The sequence below is a fragment of the Primulina tabacum genome, chromosome 8 (genome assembly GCF_025594145.1).
Source record: "Primulina tabacum isolate GXHZ01 chromosome 8, ASM2559414v2, whole genome shotgun sequence".
Taxonomy (NCBI): domain Eukaryota; kingdom Viridiplantae; phylum Streptophyta; class Magnoliopsida; order Lamiales; family Gesneriaceae; genus Primulina; species Primulina tabacum.
Window position 1 is genome coordinate 632,790 of NC_134557.1, and position 16,395 is coordinate 649,184.

General features: G+C 29.9%; 1 protein-coding gene and 1 non-coding gene across 3 annotated transcripts; one reads left to right on the top strand and one right to left on the bottom strand.

Moving 5' to 3' along the window:
* Positions 1 to 7,269: 7,269 nt before the first annotated feature.
* On the bottom strand, positions 7,270 to 7,344 carry TRNAI-AAU (transfer RNA isoleucine (anticodon AAU)). The gene has a single exon. It is a non-coding gene; the product is annotated as a tRNA-Ile (tRNA).
* A 2,624-nt stretch (positions 7,345 to 9,968) lies between these two features.
* Positions 9,969 to 15,086, top strand: LOC142552646 (agamous-like MADS-box protein AP1). Of its 2 annotated transcripts, XM_075662396.1 has the most exons (9): positions 9,969 to 10,247; positions 10,318 to 10,378; positions 12,955 to 13,033; positions 13,196 to 13,260; positions 13,508 to 13,607; positions 13,744 to 13,785; positions 13,882 to 13,923; positions 14,303 to 14,412; positions 14,805 to 15,086. In XM_075662396.1, exons 3-9 carry the CDS (start codon positions 12,956 to 12,958, stop codon positions 14,914 to 14,916), a joined length of 549 nt encoding a protein of 182 aa, XP_075518511.1. In that variant the 5' UTR covers positions 9,969 to 10,247; positions 10,318 to 10,378; position 12,955; the 3' UTR covers positions 14,917 to 15,086. The 2 variants fall into 2 exon arrangements, with proteins under 2 accessions (XP_075518511.1, XP_075518510.1); XM_075662395.1 differs by having other exon boundaries at positions 9,980 to 10,378.
* The last annotated feature ends 1,309 nt before the right edge of the window (positions 15,087 to 16,395 follow it).

The following is a 16,395-nucleotide window of genomic DNA, read 5'->3' on the forward strand; positions in this document are numbered from 1 at the left end:
CAAGCGAAGAGAAATATATTAATTATTATTATTTACGTTATTCATAAATGATAATTTATTTAAGTTAAAAATAAAATTGACACAGAAACTCCTATGAGATTGTTTCACGAGTAAATTTTGTGAAACATGTCTCATATCCGACTTGAATCATGAAAAAATTTATTTTTCAGTCCGAAAATGACTGGGTCAGCCCCTCTCAAGACTATATAACAATGAAATTGTTTCACATAAAATCTACTAAAAATTGGAGAACTATAAAATTTTGAACAATAGTGTAAACTTCATTTTTATTCGATATAATTTTTTTAAAAAAAATTATATGTAAATTTCATTCCAAAAAATGAAAACTTAATTTAAATTTCATTCTAAAAACTGGTGGCTAAATTTTATTTTTCTTCAATTTATTTTAAAATATATTAATAATTGATGAAAAAAAACAAACAAGCTAAGAGAAATATATTAATTATTATTATTTACGTTATTCATATATGATAATTTATTTAAGTTAAAAATAAAATTGACACAGAAACTCTATGAGATTGTTTCATTAACTCCTGAAATGATTGGGTCAGCCCCTCTCAGGACTATATAACAATGAAACTGTTTCACATAAAACCTACCAAAAATTGGAGAACTATAAAATTTTGAATAATAGTGTAAATTTCATTTTTATTCGATATATTTTAAAATTCATTAATTAATAAAAAATATAAATTAAACAAAAATGCAAATTTCATTATTATTGTATTTAATTTAAATTTCATTAAAGATATATATATATTTTAAAAATATAGTGATGACTAAATTATATTTTCTGCAATTTATTTTATAATATATTAATCGCTGATAACAAACGAACAAAAAACATGTATATTTTAACAAACTCTAATTTTTAGTAGGTTTTAAATTCTATAGATTAATAGATGAAAATCAAACAGTAGGTTTTAAATTCTATAGATTAATAGATGAAAAGCAAACAAAAAAAACATGTATATTTTAAATTTCATTAATTAATAGATGAAAACAAACAAAAAAATAAAAATGTATTAATAATGATTATTAAATGAATAGATGAAAAACAATTATTAAATGAATATATAAAAAAACAAAAAATAAACATGTATTAATGATTATTATTGAATGAAGATAAGGACATTTATATAAATTCACAGTTCAAATCCTTATATTTATATTTAAAGAAAAAAAGATATATTTTTTTTAAAAAAATAGAGTGTAAATTTCATTACAAAAAATGATGACTAAATTATATTTTCTGCAATTTATTTTATAATACATTAATCGCTGATAACAAACAAACAAAAAACATGTATATTTTAACAAACTCCAATTTTTAGTAAGTTTTAAATTCTATTAATTAATAGATGAAAAGCAGAATGTTTTAAATTCTATAGATTAATAGATGAAAAGCAAACAAAAAATAAACATGTATATTTTAAATTCCATTAATTAATAGATGAAAAGCAAAATAAAAATAAAAATGTATTAATGATTATTATTAAATGAATAGATGAAAAAAAAATTATTAAATGAATAGATGAAAAACAAACAAAAAATAAACATGTATTAATGATTATTATTGAATGAAAATAAGGACATTTATATAAATTCACAATTCAAATCCAAATATTTATATTAGTATTGATTGATTGATATAGATAGATATAGATAGATAGATAAAATGTCACAATGGCCTGCACCATCAAAAAGTTTAAGTGAGTTGGGTTGAAATTTTGTCGACTAATTTAAAGGTTAGCCTAAATGAGCTCGCACGAGTTTATATTAAATATATATATATCCAGTATTATCGATTTTCAATCATGAATTCTTGATATAAAATGAAAAATATCATTTTGATTTTAAAATTGTAATGTTACTATCTTGTCCAAAAATTGTGGGTTGTTGAGACATTTTGGCAGTCACTCAAAATTGAGTGTCAAAGTTGACATTTGAGTTGTATTTTTGGAATCCTGACAACATGTTCGTCAACATATTATTTTTAAATTAGTTGTATCAGTATCGTGAGGGGTAAATATGTTTATTACAATTCAAATCCATATATTTATATTAGTATAGAGTTGATAGTTAGATAGAAAAAAATCATAATTAATAAAGGTGTCAAACTAAATTCACAATTGAAGTGGCATATTTATTGAGGTGACATATTTATATATAATAAAGTCATAATTAATAAGGGTGTCCAAGTAAATTCACAATTAAAGTGACATATTTATATAGAACAAGTCGAATATATTGACAATTTTTACAAATAAAAAATTAGAGGGAAAATGAAAGTAAATTTAAGATTAGGATAGAGGACAAAAGGTCTATTATTATTATCATTATTATCATCATCATCTGAAGATAAAAATATACTACGTAAATTAACATTGACGAAAGTTGTTTATATATATATAATGAAAACATAGAAAAAAAATAATGAGTGGGCTCGATTAATTTACATTTCTAATCATTCTAAGTAAAAATATCGAAGAACAAATTATTGAATTAATTGTAAAAAGAACATATTATAATGATATATAATTTTGATTACAAAATTTTTCATCTTAATATATTCATGGATATATAATTAATTTTAAACTTTTAAATTTTATTTAAAAGTAGCACATGCACAGCTTGATGTACAAGTAGCACATTTTTAAACTTTTAAATTTTATTTTTGTATTAATTTGAAAAATTAAATATAATCTTACAAAAGCACACGAGCTTATATATGAAGTATTAGGTGGACATAATAATATCTCATCAGTCATTAGGTTGAGTTGATAAACATGGATAATAGACATAATAATTAATTAAGTATCTCAATCAAAGATTTCAAAACAGATTTTATTTTGATTTATCCGCGTTACGTATAACGCCAAGGATGTCACATACCTAAGCTTCATCGAAAGCCCACTTGGTATAAAACTTATTTACCAGACACACCCAGGCGGCCACATGCGCTTTGGCCCATCAATTGACAGACCAATGGCGGCCGGACATGTGTCTTTATCTCCTAATTAACTAATAGCCACCTTCGCCTGTGTCTTCATCTTCTCCATACCCAACCTAATCTTGGTAGGATACATGGAGCATGTTCGGTTGCTATCTTTACCTTTGAACCATGCATTTAAAGTTGAGTTTTATGGCCAATGTTTTCCCTTTAGTCCCATCTCTTTGCCCTAAGTTTCAAGTCTTGTTCTCTAGTTGCACTAATAATTTCACTACTTTTGTCAACTCATAATATCATAGTTCTTGTGACACATAAAATCTTCTTTTGTATATGTAGACACGCTAATATAACTTGTCCATTATTCTAATATTTTTAGCAACAAAAATTTTATACTTCAAATCAATAATTATTCCCAAAAGAAAAAAAAAAAACAAGAAGAAGAAGAAAAAGAAATCACAAGTGAAGTGATATGCAAAGTACTGATGTTGTTCATGCATTGTACCATGATTCTTGATAGGAAATGAGGTTTGGTGACAGTGGCGGAGCCCTAAACTTATATGTAAATTTTTGTGTAATTTTGGATAAATTTGTTATTAGTTCGAGTATATCAATTTAAAATATTAAAGGATTTTAGAGTTTAAAATTTTTGACTCCGTCACTGCTTAGTGAAGTGTGCATGGGTCCATTGTACAACTGATTCCGAGACACTTGGTGGAATGAGCCAAAAGTGTCTCTCAATATTGGCCACGAAATCGAAAGTTTATGGGAAGTTGATTTTTTTGATGTTTCCTCTGCATTTGTTAGGTCTAAGTAATCATGAACTACCTAAAATTTAATGGTGTAATACATTTTGTCCCACATATTAAAAATTAAATATTTAAAATGAACTTACAATTAACTTCTATAGCAACTTGGGTTAATTATTTACGTAAAGCAAGGGACAAATACGAAGTAGTTGCTATATGAGCTCATTGTGCAGTCACGCAGGCGCGAGCCTGGGCTCGGGGCGTGACAGAATGGTATCAGAGCCGGTCACCATCAAGGAACACCGGGAAATAAGTGTTATGTAGGGCAAAGTGCTGCATTACGGGAGCCACCTCTTGAACATGTAGGAACCACATCTAGATTCTCTTTGCTGGTGCATCGAGGGATCGGGCTGCTGAAGGAGGGGTGATTGTAATACCCATTGTCTCACATCTTAAAAGTTAAAGATTTAAAATGAGTTTATAATAGGCTTACAATGAACTTTTATAGCAACTTGGGTTAATCATTTTCGTAAAGCGAGGACGAATACGAAGTAGTTGCTACATGTTGGGATGTAAATGAACCAAACCGTTTGCGAGCTATTCGGAGTTCGGCTCGATAAAAGCTCGTTTGAGTTTGTTTGTTAATCATATAAAAACAAACTCCAGCTCGATTTCGAGCTCGAAAAATTAATCAAATTAAGCTCAAAATTAAGGATATTCAGGTCGTGAGCTCACAAACATGTTTGATAATAGGATCACGAGCTCGGCTTGTTTAGGTGACTCGTAAGCTCGAGCTTGAGTTCGACTCGTTTAGGTGGCTCGTAAACTCGAACTTGGCTCATTTTTGAGTTGACAAATAAAAATATCAGTATTAATTTCAATGGAAGGAATTCAAGAACTAAAGGAGTGAAATTATTGCAACGTTATTTATATGGTGATATCAGTGTGACGAATATTTGTTGTCTGGATGCTATATGTATTACTTTGGGATGTTAAATAGTATATTATGTTTATGTTTTTTTAGTTGTTATTTTTGTCGTTTTGGTTATTTATGAATGTATTTACATTTTTATGTTTGATTTAAAATTAGATAATAGATATATTTAATTTTTAACAAGTTCGAATCAACCTCAAACTCGAGCTCAATTCTATACTTTATACGAGTTAAAATATGAGACGAGCTCAAGCCATGCTTGTTAAACATGATAAACGAGCTATTATTGAATCAAGCTCGAGCTCGGCTTGATTAACATGATAAACGAGCTTTTAACGAGTCGAGCTCGAGCTTTTCTCGATCTTAGTAATTTCAAGACAAACCAAACTGGAGCCTGAAAATAGAAGTTCGAATCGAGCTCGAGCCTCAAACAATCTTAAACAAGTCAAGCTCAAGCCCGATACTGTTTAATTTGGTTTGGATCGTTAACATCCATAGCTATAAAGGTCCATTGTGCAGTAATGCAGACGCGGGCCCGAGCTCGAAGCATGACAAAGGACAAACAAGGAATTATAGACATGTGGAGTCTGATTCGAGATAGACTTTTATCCTAAGAATTACACAGAAGATGAAGAATTACTCTGAAAATGTTTAGCAGTAGAGGGAGAATTTTTATATTAAAATGAATCGGTATCTTTACAACACTTATTTCTGGTTTTTTTTTTTTTTTTTTATTATATACCCCTAACTTCTTTAATGTATAATTGACATGTATCATGTATGAATACGTTTATTTATTATTTGCTATGAACTACATAGTCAGCTAATTTGCTTGGCATCTTGTGATTCTCTTGCCTCGCCCAATCTGCTTCGTATCACATTGATATTCACATGGCTCTTGAGTGGACAAATTTTCAATCAGATGAAATTTATATATATTCCAAACAAGTGATTAAAAAAATTATCATTTTTATTATACTTTTTTTAAATATTTTTTTATAAAGAACACAATTTCAGAAAATTAGAACACATCAAACGTCTTTCGACATATGCATTTTTTATAGTGATTTTTAGAAACTCATTTTTTATGTGTACAATATAATTTTGAACTGAAATTAACTTAAATAATAAGATAAGATTCGCCACAGGCGATTCTCTTGATCTCCATCAGCATGCAAACTTTAATCTATCATATGAAATTAGAGGATGTGTATATGTTCATTTTCCAAAAAAAAATAAAAAAGAACATAAACCCAATTCAAGGAGTTAGATATGATACACAAATAATCATTTAATTTAATGTATATGTAATACACGTTTATTACATTGATGCGTTGTCAATTATTTTTACAATAATATCAGTAATAAAGTAAAATGCTAGGTTGCTTTGGATCCACATCTTTTACACTATATATTCAATATTAGATAAGAGCAGATCTATTGTGAGACGGTTTCACGAATATTTATCTGTAAGACGGGTCAACCCTATCAATATTCACAATAAAAAGTAATACTCTTAGCATAAAAAATAATATTTTTTCATAAATGATCCAAATAAGACATTCGTCTCACAAAATATGACCCGTGAGAGCGTCTCACACAAAGTTTTTGTCATTAGATCATCTATATTTGAGGGATTATTTATTAACACAGTTATCTAAAAAATAATTTAAACTATTAAGAAAGCTGACGAGGGTTAAAGATAAATAATAAAGTATTTAATGGTACTCCAAAGTGCCAGTAACTTGTGTCCCAAAACTTAGCACGATGCATCACTCTCATTATGAGACCAACTTTAGCACTTTTTAATGCCCCAACGTGGAATCACATTAAAAGTACCTTTTACAAGTGCATACTAAACTACGGGAATATATATTCATATTTAATCATCCCTTGCGATATTTGACAGAATCTATCTTGTGATAAAAAGCCTATTCAAATAATACAAAATTATAGTCGTCAAAACGGATTAAGCTCGTTCCGCGATATAAATAAATGGAGTGCGCAACATAAAATTGATTAGATCCGTTGGATCGGTAACATTGAAAATATGTGGATTCAGCTGATAATTTTGTGACATGTCGAAATTTGAATCCTCTCGTCTGAGGAAAAGTTTAAGATAAATCCGATCCATTGATTTGAATTTTTGATAGTTAATTATTTTATCGTGAGAAATATTGATTTAATCGATACTAACTATTATTCTTTGAAAAACTTTCATCTTGATAGATCGAATTGACTCATCTATCAACTTTATATTACACGTGCAAAAAAACTAATCATGATAATATATATATATATATATATATATATAAACACACGTAGATTTTTACATAATAGTGCAATTTCAATGCCAAAATCATAAATACAGTAGTTTCCTTCGATGTAAATTGATTATCGGGAAAGTAGGTTCTGATTTAAATTAGATAGAATATTTGTGATCGGTTTAAAAATTCTTTTGATAAGAGAGAAGCCGAAAAAAACTGGACCGGGTAGGAAATGAAGCGGGATCGGTTCCTAATAATCAATATTGGCCCAATAAAGAAGAACCCCGAAACAATCCGTTGGGCCCCAGAAGGAAAGACTTAAAAAAAAAGAAGGCCAAAAATCCAAAATGGCACCATGTAGGTCTCGAACCTGCGACCTTCGCGTTATTAACACGACGCTCTAACCAACTGAGCTAATAGGCCAATTGTTTGGATAAGGTATACGAATATTAGAAATTATATATTTTCTAATTCCGTTTTCACTTTTATTTTTGATTTCTAATTGGAAACACTGATATATCGTTACGTATTTTCTAACTTCAGTCACTGATTTTTAATTAGCATATATTCCATATTTTTGCAAAAAAAAATTCAAATCACGATAATAATTGCTTTACTTAATAATATTATTTTATGATTTAAAAATTTTCAGTGAAGGGAAATTAAACCGAAAATGGGTTATGATTGAAGTGGATATGTAATAATTAATTTCAAGGAGAAATGGAACCAAGTGTGAGCCATTTCAAGTAAAACCTAATTAATCAACATCCGATTTCATAAATTTTGCTGCCAACCTCGAACTTCCCCTATGTATTTTAATTCAATGATAAAATAATGGAGCCGATGCATTTAATTTAAAACCATTACTTTTGTGCAATACTAATTTACAGGAAGATATATTTAATTTTATGGGTGTGACCAAATTAATTGGTATATATTTAATGAGCTACAAGTTTATTAGAGAAATGAGAGACAAAAGTAGTCATCAATGATATATACCAACGGGGATGGGAGGACATAAATAAACACGTGGTCCGACAAATCAAGAGATTTACTAACAAATTAAGAGATGTAATTTTTATACACAGGAAAATCGTATTTTTAGTTCTCATATATTTGTCTTGTTATTTCATTAACCTTAATCCGTCATCTTTATTTTTTTCCTCATAATTTTAGTCATTTTTTAATGTGATATATTTATGCTGATGAGATATCGATACGCCGTTGACGTATCTCTAATATGTGTAGTACCACGTCGGTATTACCAATGATAAAAGAGTAAAATTGCAAAAAATTGAAATATATATATGATAAGATAAATTAACAAAATCGCAAAGACATATATATAAGAGACCAAATTTGCAATTTTTCGATTTTATATGCCACATTTATTTATTTTTATCTCCACTTCTTCTTTTCATCTTACCCAACTATTTTTTTAAAAGAAGAACCAGTTTTCATATTTAGATACAATAGCAAAGATTAGTTTAATTTAATTAATTTTACAAGGAGAAACTGATAAAAGAGAATCGTGAAATCCCAATCTTACTGGTTTTTGCAAAAGTGTTTTGATAAAATAGCTTTTTGCATGAAAACATGACACCGTGAACACTTTAGTACATATTGCAATATTATAATTGATCAGGAGAAAGCTATCAGACAAAACATTATACCATTCATTTTTTCGGATGTGAATCGGCTAATTCAGGCACGTATCTCTGTCTGACGAGAATTTGTGCGAATGATATATATGTCCCGAATCACAACTGGACACCACCAGGCCCTCTCTCATTTAATGGATTAGAACCAATTATTTAATGATCGACTTCAATTCATTAGATAACAACCAAAACCTCTATGCATAACGATATTATATATCATAACTAGCTCCATTTAATTTATGGTTAATCTATATGGGTAGGAAAAGAAAAGGACAAGAAGAAGAAGAAGAAGAAACACAAGAAGTATTCATACAGCATTCTTACACGGTGACATGATCCCGTTATCCTTTGGACAATTATTATAACTAGTTTCAAAGACTTTCTTCGTTTATCTTTAGGATTATACCCGAATGTGTACAGAATGAGCTGGACAACGAACGACCGTCGTGTATTTATTTAACAGAGACAATAACTACAAATTTATGTAGCATAAATAATGGAAATTCAAAATGCGGGGGACGCCAAAGTTTTTAGAGAAGAGACTGGGACCAAAACCCTATTTATTGGACTTAAATTCTTACTGCAAATTTATCTCACGTGGCAGCCAATAATAATTCGTGTGTCGAAAGGCCCCCCAAACTTTGTTTTAATTTCATTTTAATAGGTGGGACAGTTGCATTGAATTTTGTCAACCCAAGTATAATTAATTTACGGGAAAATGTATGATCCAACCAATTGAAATTAATATACATAGTCCTGATTTTGGAACATAAAAAAATAATGCATATGTTATAAATGTTCTTAATAAATGTTAGAGCAAAAGTATATATATATATTTATATAAGATCACACCACCCAATAATTGAATCTAAACGTAGTATGATAATTGAACATGCTTGGCTTGCTAGTTTTACATAACGAAGTAGCATTAAAGAGATCAAAGGTTTGTTTTATCAAACATTATATATAAATGTGACAAAGAGATCAAAGGTTTGGTTCGAATATCAAGCAATGTTAACTTATTATTAATTTAGCAAAAGCAAAATAAATAATTTTTAAAATCTATAAGCTCATCTTACTCACCTAATATAAATTACATGATAATTAATCACACATAAAGATAAGTTACATAACATAAATTTTTTTTTAAAAAAATAATAATAATTTAACGATAATTCGAAATCCCATCCAACAAATGCTATTATGTACTAACTTTATAACCCGGGAATGAAGAACTGTGATCCCCTCGAAAACCCATAAGACAAAAACCATCTTACACAGGGTCTTGATTCTTGAACCAATAACAACTCGACAACACATCCTTAAAAACAAACTGGTTTTCCCGAAGGTGGTTTCAGGATTCACACCTCCACTCCCATAACTGTACTTGCTTCAACAGACAAATTGCCCCATAAAAGCCCATTTTTCTCCAAAAAGAAACAATTCCCATGATAAATAAAGAAACTGCTACCTTCGAAAGTTCCTCCCAAATTAAAAATCTGCTTAGAAAGAGATAACTCACTTTCCTTATTAGCAGTCTAACTGAGAGAAAAAAATTCAGGGTTTCCACTTTTGGTTCTTCATTTCTTCTGTCGATTGGGAGAAGAATAAATGGGGAGAGGGAAAGTACAACTTAAGAGGATAGAAAACAAGATTAACAGACAGGTGACTTTCTCAAAGAGGAGAAGTGGTTTAGTTAAAAAAGCTCAAGAAATTTCTGTTCTCTGTGATGCAGATGTCGCTTTGATTGTCTTCTCTCATAAAGGGAAGCTCTTCGAGTATTCCACCGACTCTAGGTAAACATCTCCTTTTAGAGTCTTTGAATCAAACTTGGATCCAAGTGATGTGCAACAATATATATAAGATCTGATAATTATGAACATACATTAGGGTTTCCTTTCTTTTCGCATCTTTTTTTGACCATCTAATAAAGTTTATGAAATTAAGGACAAAATATTTAGCCACTATTCATCTTATTTGTTTCATCCGATGAATATGAGCAAGATATATATATATATATATATATGTGTGTGTGTGTGTGTGTGTGTGTGTGTGTGTTTATTCAATCGGCCAAAATGTAGTGATTTTTATTTGATGTTCAAGGAATCAGCTTATCATTTGCGTGACATTTGTTTTGCATCTTGGAAATTGTACTTAGTACGAAAAGTTTGAGAGATTCTATGTTACTTCGGACCGGATCTAGCAATAGCTACCGTTCATTTGATGTGGAATCCATACATTTCCAACGGGTGTTACATAGAATTTCCCAAAAAGTTAACTTTCTAGTCTAGAATAAATCAAGGAATCCTCGAAATTTTGATAAGAGATGGATGGGATGGTTACTCTTTTTTCGTTTTTTGATAAGAAGGAAATCATGCGTATGAGTATTTATATATAGATGAAAAATCTGTTGGATAGTGATGTATTCTTCACAAATCAATTTTTAATATTATAGAAAAATTTAAGAAATTAAGGAGAAATATAGGATCTTTTCTCTAATTAAGGTTATGTTTGGATAGATGAATTTGAAATCCATGAATTTCGATTATAGTTTTATTGTATACAATAAAACAATGAGTGAGTCTTTTGTAAGACAGTGTCACGGATCTTTATTCGTGAGACGAGTCAATCATGCTCATACTTATAATAAAAATTAATATTTTTTCATGGACGACCTAAAAAAAATATCTGCATCACAAAATTGACCTGTAAGACCATTTCACATAAGTTTTTGTGTAAAACAATATATCAAATATTAAATACACACATTGCTTATTCACATATTATTAAGACAAAATATAATAAATTGCAAATGGCATTATCATTGCTTTAACTTGAAATCCATCGTAATTAATATGAAATAATATATAAACATGTGAAAAGTGCATATGAAACTTATGGTCTTACTTATCTAAACAATACAAATATATTTAAAATCAACGGATTTGAAATCCACTATTCTAAAAGCAATTGAGAAAAATAAAAGATAATAACACGATTAGTATTTTTTATGACAAAACTCCTAAATCCTTTGTATCACCTTATGTAATAATTAATGGATCCTATGAGTCGACTACAAAAATAACTTGTGTGACCGTAATCCAATTAATTTTCAAATAGAATATCATGGCATTTTTTTATTTTTTTCAAAATAGATATTATTTAATAAAGGACAAATTGATGCATAAATGCATATTAAGTGAGAATAGACAGAACTATCTCAAATGGGAAGAAGCAACACAAAAAAGACAAAAAATTGTATGAGACGGCCTCACGGGACATATTTTGTGAGACAGATATCTTATTTGGGTTATCCATGAAAAAATATTACTTTTTGTGCTAAGAGCATTATTTTTTATTGTGAATATCGGTAGGATTGACCCGTATCACAGATAAAGATTCGTGAGATCATCTCACAAGAGATCTACTCCACAAAAAAAAGTTCGATTAATAAGACTCAAACTACAATTTGCCTAAAACCGTCGTCATATCTTGTTACCCAGGAAACAAGTCACATAAAATGCCTAAGAAACAAGTCACATAAAATGCAACATATATAAATCATATTTTTGTTAGATAATTTTCAAACGATCATCTAATTGTTTAGTTTAAAATTTTGAAATATTGAGCTTTTTTCGAATATGAAATATTTATTGTGCAGTCGTTCGTCGAGATTAATTTTTTTCTAAGAAATGATTTTAACTTCATGTCAAAGCTAGGAGCTAGTCACAAGTTAAAGATCATTTGTACATGGAAACCATATGATCCTTTTTTTAAGTTGGTCTTAGTGATATACGTTTCATGTTATTTTATTTCTAAACAATTTAATCATACATTGGATCATATTAATTACATATATATACATTCAATCTTCAATTTACACATGCCAAGCGTATTGAAGTACAGAATTATAGGGACCAATAGATAATTTAAAGAATGAAAAGGGCATTAGTTGTAGTATCTCTGTCAGGTAAACTATTTCACATAGAAATTTTAAATCCCGCGGGTAGCCACATTAATTGTGTAATTACATCGTGTGGGGCAGTGGAATTTTCCAATCCAGTTGAAATTCTTTAATGGAATTTTTGGTAGAGTTCTTAGTTAGTAGTGTAAACGATTTTTATATCCTTATATAAGTTAAAATGACTACCTAAGCTTGCTTCTCGAACGGTTCGTCCTGATCACTTCTTGAACTGTTGTTTCAAGCTAAATTTTATTGATTTATCGAATGCAAAATCAAGTAGGATAACTTGAGAAACATATAATATATAGCCTAATTTAGAATATTGATCGTACACAGATTAAACTTGTTTCCATGCCTTAATTCTTCTGGCATGTGATTTATTTGACATTTGTTCATATACAATTGTAGCATGGACCGTATCCTGGAGAAGTATGAAAAGTATTCATTTGATGAGAGACCTTGCGTAACAACAGAGCCTCAATCGAATGTACGTGATATATAAACGTCACAAAAAAAATATCCTTTCAAAACATGGATGGGGGCATCTTTTGCAATCCTGTTATTTTTTTCCTCAAATCTAATGTTTATTTTGTGCCCTACTTTTTTTTTAAAAAAAAAAATTCTGTATTTGGCTTTTTGAGTTTTGCAGGTAAATTGGACTTCAGAATACAACAAACTTAAGGGTAAAATTGAGCTCTTGCAAAGAACTCAAAGGTATAAAAGAAACAAGCATATAGATTATAACTTCTATGTTCCCAAAATCAAAGTCAGTAACGTATGATTTTTGCTAATTACTAGGATTTTACGTTTATTTAATTTGCATGGAATTTTTTTAAAATATTATCAATCGCACATGGGGCGACATGTATTTTATCCTGTACTAATAGAGGACACACTTACTCATATAGTGATGGTAATTAATGGAAACTATTAGCTTTTTAGTTTTATTATTTTTTACCAGGCAATATATGGGAGAAGGTCTTGACTCGATGAGCCAGAAAGATCTTCAGAATTTGGAACAACAGCTCGACTTTGCGCTTAAAAATATTCGATCAAGAAAAGTATGTCTGTGTGCATAAATGTACATGTACATAATGTATAATATAGTGCACGTGTGTTTCAATTTTTGTAATGTCTAGTCAAAAAAAAATTTTGCAAGCATAAAACCTAAACTATATAAAATGTTTTAATGCACAGAATCAACTCCTTTCTGATTCAATCTCCGAGTTGCAGCGAAAGGTTAGTCCTTGTCGTAGGGTTTCCCAAATATTATCACACTTGGATTCTTCTGTTCTTGTATCATTTACATATATTCTGCGAATGCCTTTGGCTCAGGAGAAAGCAATACAGGAACAAAATAGCATGCTGACAAAGCAGGTAGTAATTCAAAATTGTGATTTTTTGTACTGCTAGCTGTGATGTGTTACTGCTAGCTAGTGTACGTATTTGTTGCGTTTAGAAGAAAGCAGCCAACTGGGACAATAGAAGAAATTAGTGCAATACATGTTGAACCACATGAGTATTTTGCGTCTCACGTTTCTAACCAGCTTATAAATCGACGAACTTTTAGATGAAGAGCTTATTCAACAATTGAATGATCTTTTAACAGAATAAATAATTTTAAATTTCGATATTTGGAGAAAATATTAGAAGTTTCACACATTTGGATGTATCATGCCCTTCATTTCATTTTATTTTATTTTATTTTATTTTATTTTCCACACTTGTTCATCAATCATTCTTGATGTCCAAACAGATCAGAGACACGGGCAAGGAAATAGCAGAGCAGCACCAAAATCATGGCCTAATTACTAACGGGACGGTACCCTTGATTATGGAACCTCAACTTCCTTGCCTGAACACCGGGTAAGTATATATCTCCGTAGTACATACATAGTAAAACAAGGAAAAAGTATAAACCACGCTCGCCAAATAATTATGTTTTAATGAAAGAAAATAGGGGAAATGAATTGAAATATATCTTCTTGGAAAAAAATAAAAACAAAAATGGGGTTTTTATATTCAGTTAGATCACTACTATAATAATGTATTTTATTCAGACACTTAAAAGTTAAAATTAACCTTCGAAATCGACAGTGATGCTCCAAGATGGAAGAAATATGTGACAAGAACATAATGAGAAAAAATTATAATGCATGGTCTTATATATTCTGAAAGGCAGCACCTCGATCTCATTTTTTTAATGGTGAAATCATTGTATATATATGGCCAACTGGTTGTGTTTGTTTTTGGGGCAGAAACGTGAACAACGGAGACGAAGCAAATGAAGCCAGAAGGATCAATACAAATGAACTTGACCTCAATATCGATTCACTATATTCATGCCATCTTGGATACTTCCGCGTATGAAACAAAAAAACAAGAAAAATGTTAATTACGTACGTTTGACTAGCTAGCTTAAAGTATTAATGAATGCGTCCGAAAAGACAAACTATTCTGTATCTCTAAAGAACTGCTTGTGTCGTGACTAAATTTTACCTGCGTACGTACTATTACCATCGTGTTCTTCATTTATATCGTCGTCCTCCGTGCTTCATGACTTAGGACTTAGCTCCAAACTGGTTGGAGTTCTACACCATGTAGATCATTGTTGTCTATTATACTAGTGTTTTGATTTTCATAATAGCGTCATGATGATCATGATCCAGCATAAAATGGATTATAAACATTTTGTTTGATAGAATTAACATTGCGTGATAGAACAGAAGTATGCACTTGTACAAGCAATTCCGTATTTAAATATTGCTCTTTATAATTTTAATTAAAATAAAAAATATTGGATCACTAATCCAATATTGGATTAATCCTTTACATATAAATAATTATGTATTACGTACATATGATCAAATAAAGTTAAGTTCAATTAAAGACTTATAATAAGCTAGGATTTTCAATTTATATGGCATGCTAAACAATAATAAATGAAAAGAAACACAGATAATAATAATAATAATAATAATAATAATAATAATAATTTAAAAGATATTAATTTAAGAGAAAAAAATAAATAAAATAGGATCTTGACCCATCGATTTTTTTATCTATAAATTTCCACATAAAAGTTAGCGCAAATATAAAATCCACCCATGGTTTTGTAGGTGCTAACTATATAACAACCCAGAAGCAACCTAGCTCCGTCTTAATTCTTAAATATGCCATTAATTAACACACAAAATTAATTATGTCTGCCATATGTGAAAAAATGGACCTAAGCAATAAAAAAATTACAAAAAATAACTTTTACAAGTGTATTTGAAACATACCACATGAAAAATATTTTTAAAAAATAATGATTGTCTAAAATTAGATAACAAAATACCCGTTATATAGCCCATATATGACTCTCTGACTTCATCACGCCACTGTCTGCCTGAAACGTCGAAGTTTCACCGACCTTGTTTTTTTCACATTCTATATAATAATATATAGCCTCCCACGCTAAAATTAGTCATATCAACACCATACACTAAGAAATGAGCAATATCGACCAAGTGATGAAATTTGTGGTAGAGAAGTTGAAAGAAACTGTACCTGCAATTGACAACTTCGGCCCTGAGTTAGCCATGGCTAATGATAATTGGATCCAAACCGCCATGCCGATCCTCAGCCCCACCGCCATTCTTCTGGTGGTAGTTTGTTTCTGGGGCTGCTGCTGCATCCACAGCCGTCCTGGTCGTGAGGCGAGGGCCTCATGGAGGAATCGTGGGATGCCCAGACAAGCGTTTGAGAGAAATCCCAAAGGGTATTTTAATAATCTCCGCTCTCACTTTGAGTAATTGGTGTTATTACAAAGGTATTTTGGTATTCATCAAATAAAGTGTTGTGGGA

Bases quoted from the DNA above. Each gene is read 5' to 3' on its own strand.
- LOC142552646 (XM_075662395.1), top strand. From the start codon at position 10,194: ATGGGGAGAGGGAAAGTACAACTTAAGAGGATAGAAAACAAGATTAAC. The intron at 13,034-13,195 runs GTACGTGATATA...TGAGTTTTGCAG, and splicing joins CAACAGAGCCTCAATCGAAT to GTAAATTGGACTTCAGAATA. The intron at 13,786-13,881 runs GTTAGTCCTTGT...CCTTTGGCTCAG, and splicing joins TCTCCGAGTTGCAGCGAAAG to GAGAAAGCAATACAGGAACA.